The 14,685-nt window shown below is 32.5% G+C and overlaps 1 protein-coding gene across 1 annotated transcript; it reads right to left on the reverse strand.

The window, feature by feature from the left end:
* Window positions 1-456: 456 nt before the first annotated feature.
* Window positions 457-6,872, reverse strand: LOC141660876 (guanosine deaminase). The gene is made up of 5 exons (XM_074467859.1): window positions 6,719-6,872; window positions 5,951-6,010; window positions 5,158-5,348; window positions 958-1,062; window positions 457-876 (listed from the first exon to the last, which is right to left on the reverse strand). The coding sequence occupies exons 1-5, from the start codon at window positions 6,732-6,734 to the stop codon at window positions 688-690; spliced, it is 561 nt and encodes a 186-aa protein (XP_074323960.1). The 5' UTR covers window positions 6,735-6,872; the 3' UTR covers window positions 457-687.
* Between the last annotated feature and the right edge of the window lie 7,813 nt (window positions 6,873-14,685).

Consider the following 14,685-nt stretch of genomic DNA (forward strand, 5'->3'; position numbering starts at 1 on the left):
ATACAACCTATTGATGGGCTGTTATGGAAAGCAGTAATCCTGATTGAGAACTACCAGTTCTATATATCAACCAATCCACACAGAATATCTCGAGCACTGGCATATGATGTTACGACACAAAATCCAGTAATAGTGGCCATTTGCCTGAGTACTGGTATGTGATGTTAAGACACAGATCCAGTATTTGTGAATTTACAGAGCCAGGTGCTCCTATTTATGATATGGCGAACCTGTGGACACCATATCTGTACCGTAATTTTGGATCATTGAGCTTTGGCTGAAGCCTTTTTAAACTTAAACACTTGTGACCTTTTTTAAAAATTTAGGCAAATTGGTATAGAGAAAAGTCTTGTTGCCGTTTTAAGAGTTAAAGTAGAAGCAGATTGCTAAAAGAATTTCTGTTTAAATTTACTGACTTCCTGAAATTCAAATATTCAACAGTTAAATACAGCAGGAAACTAAAAAGGCAATTTTGCCAGAATTGTACCTTCACATGGAACTACACAGAAGGCTTCCAAAGTTTAAACAAGATTTAAACAGATGTACATTAAATATACTTATTTAAAGATCATATAAGCAGAACTGCAATTAGGCCTTTAATGGTCAAATGGTAAAACTGATGTAATGCCTTGTGGCCTCTTCCACCAGTTTTTTGTCGCCCTGGAGTCCATTTGCCGTACCAAACAATCAATACATGGTAAACTTTTCTTTTGTTTTTTCAAACACTTGCTCTGCGATAATTGCCCCGTTGCCATCAGCTTTTTTAATCTCCAAGTTAGATTTCTGATAAACCCCAGTACCCCTCAATGCATCAGCAATAAAGTCATCAAAACCAATGGCAATGGCAGCTTCAGCTTTAGCACCATAGACCAACCTCTGCGCCAAAAAGTATGCTTTTGAGATGTTCATAAAGTGCATGAAAACAAAATTGACAGTAAAAGACGAGTAGTTGGGTACCTTGATTCTCGATAAATGAATTGCACCAAAGCACATAGGGCAAGGCTCACACGATGCATATATCTCGCACTCTGCAAGCTCAATCTGATTGAGCTTTTTGCAAGCCTGAAAAGAAAAAAGTTATGCTTCATAAGGATGAGAGAACATAGTAGAATTACAGTTGTATTCAGTGCAGAATTCCCAATCACAGAGAACTTAAAGCATAAATTCAGGGTTTAAAGTTTGGTTTTAGTATTGAAATCAATATGTCCACAAAAAAATTCAAAAGCTTCGCAACAATAACAATCCCTTTCTTCTGCCTAGTTTAATATGTGCGGCTAGATTAATATTAGATTATTAAAATGGACTGTATTCTTCAGGTCTTCAATTTTGCCCTCATACACGTGTCCATCAGGCATGACATGGCTGTGGGTATGGGATCTGGGTCGGATCCTTCAAGACCAGACACTTTGACCTTAAGAGATCTAGTTCAATATGATTTACAAGGCCTCACATCAACTTAATCCTCTTAATTCTGGGGAGAGATGTCTATGGATTACAATTTTCATGTTATCCTTTGATTTATGTAATAAATATGCATAAACAGTTATGTATGTGTTTACTTTATGTGGTAGAAGACACAAATTTACAAATGTAATGTATAAAAAGTAGGTAAAATTTCGCTTATGTGAAGGTTATATGCCGTTTCCCCGCACCCGTGTCCAATTTTGAATCCACTTCCACGAATGCTAATATTTTAAAAACTAAGAGTCTGACACTGGATCTGCACTCGTATCCGACACCAGTACCCGAGTCCGGGTTACTTAGGTTATATATGCTACCAAATTATAAACTAAACTTTTCAGCCATAATCTGCGAAAGTATGCATGAGATTTATATTATTTCAACCACGTCCCTGGCTGCCCTAGAGTTTCATTTTCATAAGTGAGGAGCTAAAAGTATATCATAAACTTGAATTGAAATTTGATGCTACAGATGTCATACTTTAAATCTATTTTGACAAGCTATAGGATTTGGTATTTTGAACAATGTGATGCCTGAACCAGAAACTGACTTGGATCTTATATTTTATTAGTTTGCATCTAGTTTACTGTTTTGTTTCATGATAGTATATACATGGCTTGTTTGAGTTTTTGGTTTTCTAATACTCTCTCTGACATGATCATCCTTTGACAAAACAAAAAAACGCTCATTTTAATAGATGTCGAAGGAAAAGGAACTAATAGTGAAACTATCGAATTGTTGCTTTCTGGTAAACATATATTTTAAGAGAAAAATATCTAAACAGTACAATTTTATGACCTGAGTAACTGAGTTTAACCCACCAAAATCACACCCACATTTCCAAGACAGGATTTTCTTGGACGTAAACTGACCAAACTAACCCCTGATATTTGTGTAGAACTATCTTCAGAATCTTATTGTAAAGAGAAAGTATGGAACACTACAGAAAATACGAAATACCACTATACAAGCATATTACTACTCGGTGGACAACAGCGGGACCCAGAACTTTTTCCAAGGATAGGGGAAAATTGAATTTATAAAATTAAAACATTAAATAATCAATTAAAAAATAAATCAAAAAGGAAAAATAATGACAACTGGGAGTGGCATGCTTATCTTTGAGCCCTTACTCCTCCAATAAACAAAATAAGGGATACAAGTGGACTCGAGCCTCGGTTTTGTATATAGATCAAGACCAACTCGGCAACTCAGCTAGCCAACAACAAAATATATAATAAACCAATAATTTTTTCAGGGAGAGCCTAGATCTACCATGGGCCTTGGCCCTTGGGTAGGTCCACCACTTGTGGCGACTGGAGAATACACTATACTTCCTTCAGAAGATCTCCTTTATACTCTAAGCACAAGGTCTTAAAAGAAACCTATAGATCCAGAAGCCATGAATGATTTAATAGGCTAATATCGAGATGCCCAATATCAATTTCTGCCATCCATCTTCAGATGGATAGATGCCCCAACCATATAAGAATATTAACAAATTACCACTGTCACTCAACTACAATCTTCACAAATAATTAAGCCAAATTTTAAATCTGAATATAGACCTCACAGAAGACATGATTTTGAGTCGGGGAATGTCACCAACCAAAGTTCTTAAACACGCTGTGGATATATATTAAGGTAGTATGGGATACACTTACTGACAGAAGTATTGAGGCCGAAATTAAAACAAAAACACCATTCAAGTTTAATGTCAGAGGTCTCAAATGAGTACCCAAATGCATATATTTACTCATACAAAGTTAAGTAACTAATTTGACACTTCAAATTGGGAAGCTATTTCATTTTCAGACGATTTAAAGCCTAAACCTAAATATCTTCTTATGGTATATATTGCTAGTTCTTCACCAATTTCCTTCGTTCTTTTTTGCCCAATTAGATAATAAAATTATTTATTTACACACATATTTATACAATTATAAAGTCTGCATGATTCTATGTGAACTAAAGTTTGTAATATCCAAAATTTCGCAAATTAACATCTAGCGGCATGCATTGTATCCTGTCCATCTTGCGAGTCTGTATCCGAGCTACGTAGCCTATTCACATCTTTGATCAGCTCATTACTTACTAAAGTAAGCACCCCTGCCCTCCATTTTTTACTAAAAATCTCCTTTGTGTAGTAACATCATAGTCCATGGATAAATTATTTTCAGGGCCATTGAAATCTCAAAGACCTCTGGAGGCCTATTAATTAATACACATCTTACTAACTAATTTAATTTCAAGTTCATAAAAACAAAACAGATTAAGAGAATAATTTTAAAAAGGTAAGAGAAGATAACAAGAATTAACTTAAGACTGCCCAACAGCGATTTTCAATGATAACGTCGGTGGTTAATTTACTTCCGATACTCGTTATAACTTTTAATTGTTTGGTATATGCAAACTTAACAGGGTTTTACCCCAACCTGCCCCTTGCTAAAAAGAAAAGAAGTTCTAAAAATGCAGCCATGTATCATGATCGATAATATTTAAGTGGTCTAAAACATGTTAAAAATGGATTAGGTTTTCTATACATTTTAAAGTTTTCAGGCCATAACTCTACTTGAACGATTACATTATGAATTGAACAAAAACTACCAAGCACATACATTTCGGCCCATATCAAATTTACAATCACAAAAATCAAATTAAAAAACGAAGGGAACAACCGGAAGGAGATGTCCATATTAGCATGTTGGATACTCTTAAGCTACTTTACCACACTGCCATCCACCAATAAACCACTCTCGTAATAATTAAGCAAGTAAATTGCAAGAAATCACAGTTAACACATTATATCAGGTCTGTTGTTATTTGCATAAGGATTTTCTCTTTCCACTTAAATTAGGTTAGATTATTTCTAACAACTTATATATATTCTAACATATTAATTGTTCAGAACATCTTATGAGCAAACAGAGCGCTTTCAAGGAGAGTAGTGTAATTTGAGATATGCCAAAATACAAATTTATTAAGGTGCCAATGAAAATACAATACTATCTTGATGAGGTAAAAAAAAATCACAATATCCTTATACCATATTAGGATGATTCCACTTCATCATTTTTAATTTTATTAAACATCACATTAATATGAAACATGTCTCGAGACTCCCTAAAGATTGAACAAGTACTTTATAAGCAAATGTTATAATGAATTTACACTCAGATTGAAAAGGTCTAGGGGCCGTTCAGATAAAAAAAAATCCAAGTCATAGGTCAGAATTTGTTATCAACGTACCTTTTAGCTACATTTTCTGACTGGGATTATGCAACTTTAGCAGAACGGGGCTGCAAATTTGAGTACATAATTGTCTAGGATTGACTAATTTAGGACAAAAAAGTAATTTCTTTCCTCAATAAGCCTATCCAAAAAGACTTAGTCATTAATCCCTTTTAATATATATGATGCACGCGGCTTAGTTACAAATATAAATAAGATAACTGTTAAAATTACCATTATTAAGGTCATTATTTAACATTTATATATATTGGTATGGTGTTCTTGATATGAAAATGTTACAATGACATAAAATATGTACAAACAGAACACACCAGAGAAGCATAACAGTTTGTTCAAAAGCACATTATAAGGTATTATATAAAATCAAGGAGACATCATTCCAAAACTGAACTACCTTTGCGCAAACTTCTGAAATAAATAAACAAGGTACTGTAATGAGTTTACCTCTCGTATTGCTGTAACTTCAGCATGAGCAGTTGGGTCAGTATGTTTTAGGACCATGTTGTGACAGCTCGCAACTACTTCATCCTTGCAGACAACAACTGCACCAAACGGACCTCCATCGCCGCATTCGACCCCCTTGTATGCTTCTTCCACAGCTTTTGTTATAAATATATGGTCTCTATCCTGCACAGCTGGTTTACGACAACAAGGAAGATTTATAACGAAGATGTGCATCTTTGTTGTGTATACATGTGACTTTCATAACTCCCTTATGAAATGATTGTGCCATCATGACATGTAACGAAATTTCTTCAAATTAGCTACAAAGAGAAACTTAATATTTCATTCTAAATTAGATTCTGATCTTTAAAAAAGAAGAAGAATCCGATAGGTATGTGCACACATAAATGTATGTATAATTCTATCAACCCAGCCACAAAACAGGCCATACCGTAGCAGAAAATAGACGTCTTTACACAGACAATATGGATATACTCATACACACATATGAAACCAAAAAGACCGTACCATAAGCAAGTATTCAAATTAGAATCTTCTATTTTGAAAAGTACAGAGGTTTGCAATAGACCATGTGGATTGAAAAAAATAGAGAGATAAAATGACTTGCTGATGTCTGATAAAAACTTTTAGCATCAATGGCAAAAACAAACACTACAATTGTGTTACACAATCATGATTATGACTCTCTACAACCTCAAATCTACAAAACTTTGCATGCCCTTATAATATTACAGATACGTTACCCTAAGTAATCAACACTAAATCAAATTACCTTCCTGGTAACCAGCAAATGCGGAAGCAACAGAAATGGTTCCGTCTTTAGCTTCAACAACTGGGAAAGTATCAGAAGAAAAAAAATATTAGACACTACATTCTACAAATATAAACTATACATCATACAAAAATTCTTGTAACTAGCCATGATAAGTTCACAGCGAGAAGACTCTCATCTTTCACAATAATATAAATGACTTATACCAACTAACGGAGACCCCTTGTCTGAACGGAAACAATGATCCATACTTCCAACAATACAGGAAACGCACATCCAACAAATAAACATTTAACACTCTGAAAATTTGAATCTCTCAATTCACATTGCATTCTAAATCCATTTACTCAAAAACCTAACCTATAACAAATCCTTCCTATGTACTAATGTGTCTAATTGCGTAAAACCTAGATCCAACAGCTCATCTAATCACATTAGCTTCCGAAAATTCTACTTCCATCATTTACATAATTCAGATCCAAAAAATAAATAGCAACACCATAGTCAACTACACAAACTAATCCAACAAAATACCATCAAACACTATCCAAAATTCTCAAATTCAACCATCAAAACAGACCATTTCAAAATCACAAAAAAAACCATCATCAGATTATCAAAAACATGCAATAAAATCACAAAAACATAACAAATAACAGGTGACCCACAACATCAAATCATGAAAAAGTATCATCGACCCACAAATCCCAACATAACAATGAACATAAATACATAAAAATATAATGAAATCAAGAAGAAAGGGGATACCTTTAGCAGCCTCCATGATAATGGTAAGTATAGATAGAGATAAAGAGAGGGAGATAGAAACGTGCAAGAATGGACACAAAACTCGACCACCAGCTATGTAATATGTATCCTAGTCCAAGTTTACTGCAATATATATATAGATATTGCAAGAATAAATGTATTTATTAACTCTGCACCGCCAAGCACATGGAATGTAATAAAATTAATAAAATTATTATTATTTAATTAGGAATATTCTCAATAACACTATTTTACCGGATTGAAGTATAAGTTTAGCCATTTATTTATATAAAATTAATAAAAAAGATTATATTCTGAAAAATTGGCCACTTTTAGCCGAAGTATCTTATATAAATTGTAACACCCTGACATTGGATAATTTAATCGGCTAAAATTGACCATTTTTTATCAATCTCCGAACCCGAACTGGGATTTTTTTTCTTCCCCGATCCCCGTCCCGAACAGCAAACGGGGATCCGCGCGAAAATTTGGGCAATTTTATTTTTATTTAAAATATTAATAATAATGCAAGATTATAATTATTAATAAAAAATAATCTACTAATTAGTAATATATAAATATATTGATATTATCTCGTAGTTTAAAATTAAATAATATTAAAATTGATTTTGTAATACAAATTAACGACAAATTTTAAATTATAAAAATATATTATATTATAATGTAAAAAAATCATCAAAAAATTATAGATTATTTTAAATGCTAAAAGTATTATAAAAGCTATCTATTTTTAATAATTAATTTAGTATGATTTATATAAATATTTTTAATAACTAATTTAGTATGATATATATAAATATACACAATCAGGGCCGGGGATCGGGGCGGGGAACCAATAATCTCCGACTCTGCCCCGATCCCAGAAATTTTTATAAAAAATTTCCCGATCCCCACCCCGCCCCCGAAAAATTCCCTGATCTCCTACCCGAACGTGGCGAGGACCGGATCGCGGTCAAGCGGAGCAGGGTGTATGCCTATCAAATTCTAATAATCGTAAAATATTTTATTTATTTCAAAAACATTTTTCCCTCACAATATTTTAACAATTTTATGAAGTTTTAACTAAAAAACCCATTTACGTCCTTCTAATTATCAACATAACGTGCAAGGCTTTTAATAATTTTTCGATCGAAACCCAATCTTTAAATTGCTTTGTTTGTTTTGTTTTCTTTAGTAACTTCTTTTTTGAAAAGCCCTTTATCCATTTTGTTTGTTTTGTTTTTTAGTTGTAGATATTTAGATCTTTGAATGTTTATGGTCTTCGATCCAAGCGGAGTTTATAAGACTCGAGAGTGGACCGATTATCTGTTACTGTAATTTTGTTTTTCAGTTTGCAATTTTAGTTATGTTTGCTCTTTTGGTGAGAGTGTGTTTGTTCTCTCCTTTATTACGAGTGTTGATTCTAATTTAGTGATGAATGGTTGAATATGATTGTATTTATGGTTAATAGCTCAAACAGACTGTAATAGAACGAGTACTTGTAAATGTATCATTTTCAACATATCTCTTGATTTTCTTCGCGTGAATAATGTTGATTTGATTTGTTTAATATTTGTTCGACTCGATTATATTTTTCAGATGCCGTACGACTTTTCATTAATGAATTATCATTATCATTTTTCTTTAAAAAATTAATTTTATGACGTTTCAGAATTTCACGATTATTATATATCTTCTTTCCATGTCTATTTTTGATTTTTTTGGCAAAACATCTTTAAATAAGAAGTTTTTCTATTTTGAGGGTATATATTTTAAACGTAAGAAACAATAACTATTTTATCTTACCACGTGTGAAGTATCTTATGTTTTAACCAATTTGAAACTTTTTTTTCTTGCTACCCTTGCTAGTAAAGAATCTGCTTCCAAAGCTTTGATACTCGCTAATATTGAACTTGATAAATTGTGGGTAGATAACGAGTTTTTTTGTAAGAACTTTATTTTGAATGACTTATTTGATAACTATTATAACTATTATTAACTCTGATAAGTCGGTCAAAGAAATGTGAAAAGCACTTCAAAAAAGTATGATACCGAGGAGGCCGTTATACGGAAAAGGTTATGGATAATATGTGGCGCCCTCCAAACCCGGGTCAGAAGTTTGGAGTCCACACACCTTATTTATAACCTGCTAATAACAATAATAAAGATAATGATAATATGCAGTGACCCTACTTACCAACCACCACAGATCGCAACAGGTTAAAGTATGCACATAAGCCAAACACACTATTATATTACAAACGTTTAAATCCCAACTATTCCAAACTCAAAACAGAGTATTAAACATTATTATAAACTTTTACAGACTTAAATTATTCCAAAAGAAGCCTACAAGCTCAGCTCAATCAACCTGAACCTCTAGCTCTCGCGCTAAACTGGGGATCCTCGGTACCAACCGGTTTCTTTTTAACTGGAAAAGAACAGAAACAATATCGCACAAATGAGCTAACTAGCTCAGCAAGTCACAATGACAAAATTGTGAATAATGATCATCAGGTGAACATGGTTATGATATCAAGTGAACAATGGATTATGATTTAGAATTGGATATTATATTTTCATATTAAAAACCAAGGTTAGGCTGGTGATCAGTCACGCACTAATCCCGAGCAAAGCACACAGCACTGCTCTAACTACTGGATCCAAGGCACACATTGGCCTAACTTGACCATTATATGGTCTGACCACGAATCTGGTCCACAATTTTATAAAAACAATCCAATTCTAACATAATAACAGAATAAACAATAATAAACAATAACTAGAATCATTAACAATATTTGATGTTCCATAATGAAATGGTTTTAATCTGCATAAGGATCAAAAGAGTATTTTCAAAGTTTGGATGCTAGGTAATGAAAGAATTGGATAACAATGAATCAATGTTTCAGGGTTTCAAGGATTTGGTCTTTCAAAGCATAAAATACAATGGTTTGAGTATGTAGGTAACTCGATTCAGTGTATAGTATTTAGTTTGTATGTATTTGTGGAGTAGTATCGTATATTTGAGGTTCGTGTTTGGGTATACAACAATCAATGGTCTAGAAAGAATTAGGCTACGGCTCAAGATCAATAACTGGAATCAAGGTTTAGGGTTCAGTGCTTCAAAGCACTTGCAATATAAAACAGGAATATCAATCACGACAATATCTCGAGAAAGTTCAGAACACTTGCCTGGTATTAACTTATTACACTGCACTCGCTTCCAATCTCAACCGTCTTACTCCTCAACTACCTGTTTCCCTTTCCTACGTCTTGCCTCTTCTGCTCACATATCATAAGCATCTATCAATATTCAACTCATATGATTCTATTTAACACATACTTCTACCTACCCTTCGTTTTACCCAAATCCGATTAACGGATTGAAAGTTACGCAAGAAACAGTAAACATCGAATATATATAGACCGACAGTCAACCAACATGTCACATATAACACATAACACGTCACATAATCAATGACATATCATTTATAAAGACATTTCGGGTCATAAATAGGCTTTCTGGTATTTAAAATGATTTTTAAAACATTTTCGGAATTAAAACGGGTCGTTGGATCAATTTCGGGGTAACAAACAGGGTTCGGTTGGCCAATTCTGGCTCCGAAACAATTTTATAATAATTATCGAGCCTTGGAAATAATTTAGAATAATATTTTAAAGCTCGAAACTATTTTTTGGAATTTTTAAATCATTTTTAAATAATTAAATCTAATTAAATAATTAATTAAAATCAATTAATAATTAATTAAAATCAATTAATAATTAATTAAATCAATTAATAAATTAATTTTCGAATTAATTGACCAATTAATCAATTAAAAATTAACTGAAATTAATTAACTAATTAATTCAGATTTATTTTTGAATTAAAAATAATTTTCGGAATTAAAATAATAATTTTTAGAATTTTCAGAAATTAAAATCGAATTTTTTTATAATAAAAATAAATAGGAAATATGATTTTTAAACATTTTTAAAACAGGAATCCTAAATTTGCAAAGTCTGGAAACTTCAGGGACCAAACTGCATCGTCCCCAAAAGTTCAGGTATCAAACTGCAATTTTACACCCCCGTCGCCGGAAAATGCAGGGGTTGCCGGAGAACACGATTCCGGCCTCCTCACCTTACCACAAGCTCCAGATCACATCTACAAACTACCAGGAACACAATCATGCAATCAAAAAAACCTAACAATCCCTGAGTTGGTCGGAATTTGGCCGTGAAGTTTGCTAGTTTCCGGCGAACTTCGAAAATATTCAAAACACAACTCCCTTCTCTACATACCTCGTTGATTCATGAAACTTATACGACTGGATTGCAAATTTCACAGAAAACACAATCCACTATACCACAACATCTATCTATTCCAGAATAAGAAAACCCCAAATTTCAATTAAGAACATTCATACGGGTTATAAACCCTAATTTTAAAATTCGAAAATCAAACTCAAATTTGAACATGTTATTGAACTCCAAATCAGACGTATAATATATCAAAATTATCAGGAAAACAATCTCTACAACATGCAATCATCAAATCATACAAACAATCATCCGAACAAAAATTCATATTTTTAATAAAATTAATCCGAAAATAAATAAAAATATAGAAAATAAACCTTGATTTATGCAGTAAAACGAAGCTCAGAATCCGATAGAACACTTCAAATCCTTTGGATTGAGTACTCGAGCTTTGAAAACAGAGATCAGTAACGCCTTCGTTTTGCTGTTTGATTCTTAGAACAGTTTATGAAATTAGAGTTTTTCTCTGAAAATTATAAAATTAACTATCTGCAAATGATTTTGATACGAAATAAAATACGGGAAAAGGCTATTTATAATTACGGAAAATTAGTATCCCGTTGGATCATTCTGGATATAAAACGATACGTTTATTTATAAAAACTGATCCAAACGGTATCGGTTTTCGGGATATTTATCCAAACCAGTACAATTTGTACTGCGGTCTTGGTCTCAGCGCCTGGTTACACGTACTACGAGGTGATAATTGGAATAGTTTAATAAAAAGCTCCCGTTTATCGAAAATACGGGTTTTATTGATTTACCGAAACGAATATTGTATCGCAAATATTGCGTCGGGACCCGCGTAGAACAAACCGTACGCCGGATCGAAAAAGTCGAAACATGGAATATGCTCGGAATATTACAATTGGGTTAGGAAGGAGTTCTCGGAAGAGTTTCGGGTTCCAAAAATGTAACAACGGATGACGTCGGTTGGTTCCCGTTTTTTACAAAATAGATTTTAAATACTCGGAAAAAGATTTTATAAATTTCATATGATCCTTATAAATCCATAAATCAACATAAAAATAATTAGGAAGATATGACAATTATCTATATTTTATTTTGGACATATAAAAATTAAAATACTCAATTAATATTATTTTTAAATATCCAAACACAGATAACACTTAACAATTAATTCACAGAATAGATACTGAACACAAATAATAATCATTTAATCGCAAAAATAATTACACGATATATCCCGGATATTACATAATAAGTACGTTGTGAGCTGTTATCTCAATTTCCAAATGACTACTGACAAGTCTAAATGACTGATGACAAGTCTGTGAAACAGTTACGCAAGTCATTGAAGATCGCACACGATATCATTACAGAGGGGATGTCCATAAATGAATAATTTCAAATAACTGTAATAATAGACAAGTTACCGCCAAACTGAAAGGATTTCAAGAACGTCCTAAAGCATAAGACTAAAGAATTCCCCTCGGAGAGTCTTATCACTCACCTCATGATTGAAGAGGAAGCACGAAAGCAATATCGTGACGAAGAGGTGCTGGTTGTCTTCAACAACAAGGAAATGAAGAACTATGGTATGAATTTGAAGCCTAAGACAAACAATTTCAAGAAAGCAAACAATAACCCGCAAGGGATCACTAAACCTCTGATGAATCAAATAGTGAATCGACCACCCAAGGATGCTACTAAAATATTTCAATATTTCAATTATGGAAAATCTGAACATATGACGAAAAAGTGCAAAACTAAGCACCAAACTCCCCCGTAAATTAACAACACTGAAGAAGCCTTTGTAGATATGATCACGAAGGTTAACCTTGTTGGCAGAGCTGATGTGTTGTAGGTAGACACTAGTGACTCCCAAGTCCCACCATGTCTTCTATGACAATACAATGTTCAACATTTGTACAGATGCTAAAGATAAAAAAGTGTTGCTTGGAGACTCTCACACTATCAATGTTGGTAGAATTGGAAATGTAAATCTCAAGTTTACCTGTGAAAAGACCCTACTACTCAAAGATGTCTTGCATATTCTAGAGATGTCACAAGAATTTGGTGTCTGAAAATTTACTTATGGGGGAGAGTTTATTCATATTATAGGTTCTGATTTTTATACCTTTACTAAAAATGGTACTTTTGTTTAAAAAAACATACACCTTAGATGGCATATTTAAGTTAATGCTGAAATTAATAAAATTTCTACGTTCTCTAATGTGTTAGACTCATTTCAATACTTGAAACATACTAGACTTTATCATGTTAAGAAATGAATCATAATAAATACGAGTAACTGAGAATAAATTTTCAAGTTATCTCTCTCTGATTTAGATTAATGCGAGTATTGTACTCAAACGAAAATCACAAAGTGTAATATCGAGTATTTTTCAGAAGGTATACTAATTATTATTTTAATATATAATGTGATTTTTCTATTTTGGAAATAATTAAAATTGTGGATATTTTTCTATGAATTCGTGTACTTAAATGGCTTATGTTGTGCAAGAAATGCCTTAAAAATAAAAGGCTAAGTCACTTTGACAATCCGAGGATTTAGTTAAATTATAATTTTATGTATTTTGTAATGATGTTTCTGTTAGTGTTTGTACCATAAAGAAAATACTATGATGTTTTAGTTTAAAACATTTGGATTATTAATATTTATATTCTACCGATTATTCCTTTTATAATTTATTAATTCTTAATTACCGTGATAAAAATATTAGATTAATAAATGTCCTTGAAATATGATATATAATTTTATATCTCTAAGTACGTGACTTAGAAATGAAATTATGAGAATAGTATTGTTAGGTCACACAACACTATAGAAGGGGGGTTTTTATATAGTATTTATACAATCAAATCGATTTCAACACAAGTATGTAACAAAGATCAAGTATATTCAAATAAACTCTGTTATAATAGAACTGTTGTTCTCTCTCAGTGATGAACAATATCACTAAGAGCTGCTAGGTTACAATGTATAATCTTCTCGATAATGATAACACATATTGTGTAAACCCTAAGCTGTGTTTATATAGTACACAATTACAAGATATCTTCTAATTGATATGGAATATAATTCTGTCTCCTAAAATATATCTGTAATGACTCGAATTTTTGAGACATTGTAAAATGTTTAATGAATAGTAACCCTGACGGACGGGGAAAACTTTTTAGCCCACACTATGTAATGCATGAGAAAATGAGTTTCGGAGTTGATATTATGATTATACGTACCAAATGAGTGTATGTAAACGCTATTAGTTTTCGAAGAAAACGAACTTTGAAAAACGATCATTTTTATGAATCATCGAGGATTACGGGAATCACAATATAATTATAAATTTAAAACCCTACGGATTTATATTCAAGTATGATAATTCAAAATATAAAGAATAAATACGAGAGGAATTATGTCGCGAACCATTTACGAGGAAGTATTACGAAAATGTTTAAGCGACCGAGTGAATGCGTAAACGATTAAATAGACGTAACGCACTAACTAACCATGGTAGAAAATTAACCATGGTTACTTTATCAAATAGTGAGCTAAGGTATAGGATGATCAACCAAGGCTATCAAATAGTAAGCTAAAGAGCTAAACAAGTGGCTTAGCTTGTAATCTACCAATGCAAGCTAGATTTGTCTCCAAG

This window comes from Apium graveolens, chromosome 1, assembly GCF_009905375.1.
Source record: "Apium graveolens cultivar Ventura chromosome 1, ASM990537v1, whole genome shotgun sequence".
Taxonomy (NCBI): Eukaryota; Viridiplantae; Streptophyta; class Magnoliopsida; order Apiales; family Apiaceae; genus Apium; species Apium graveolens.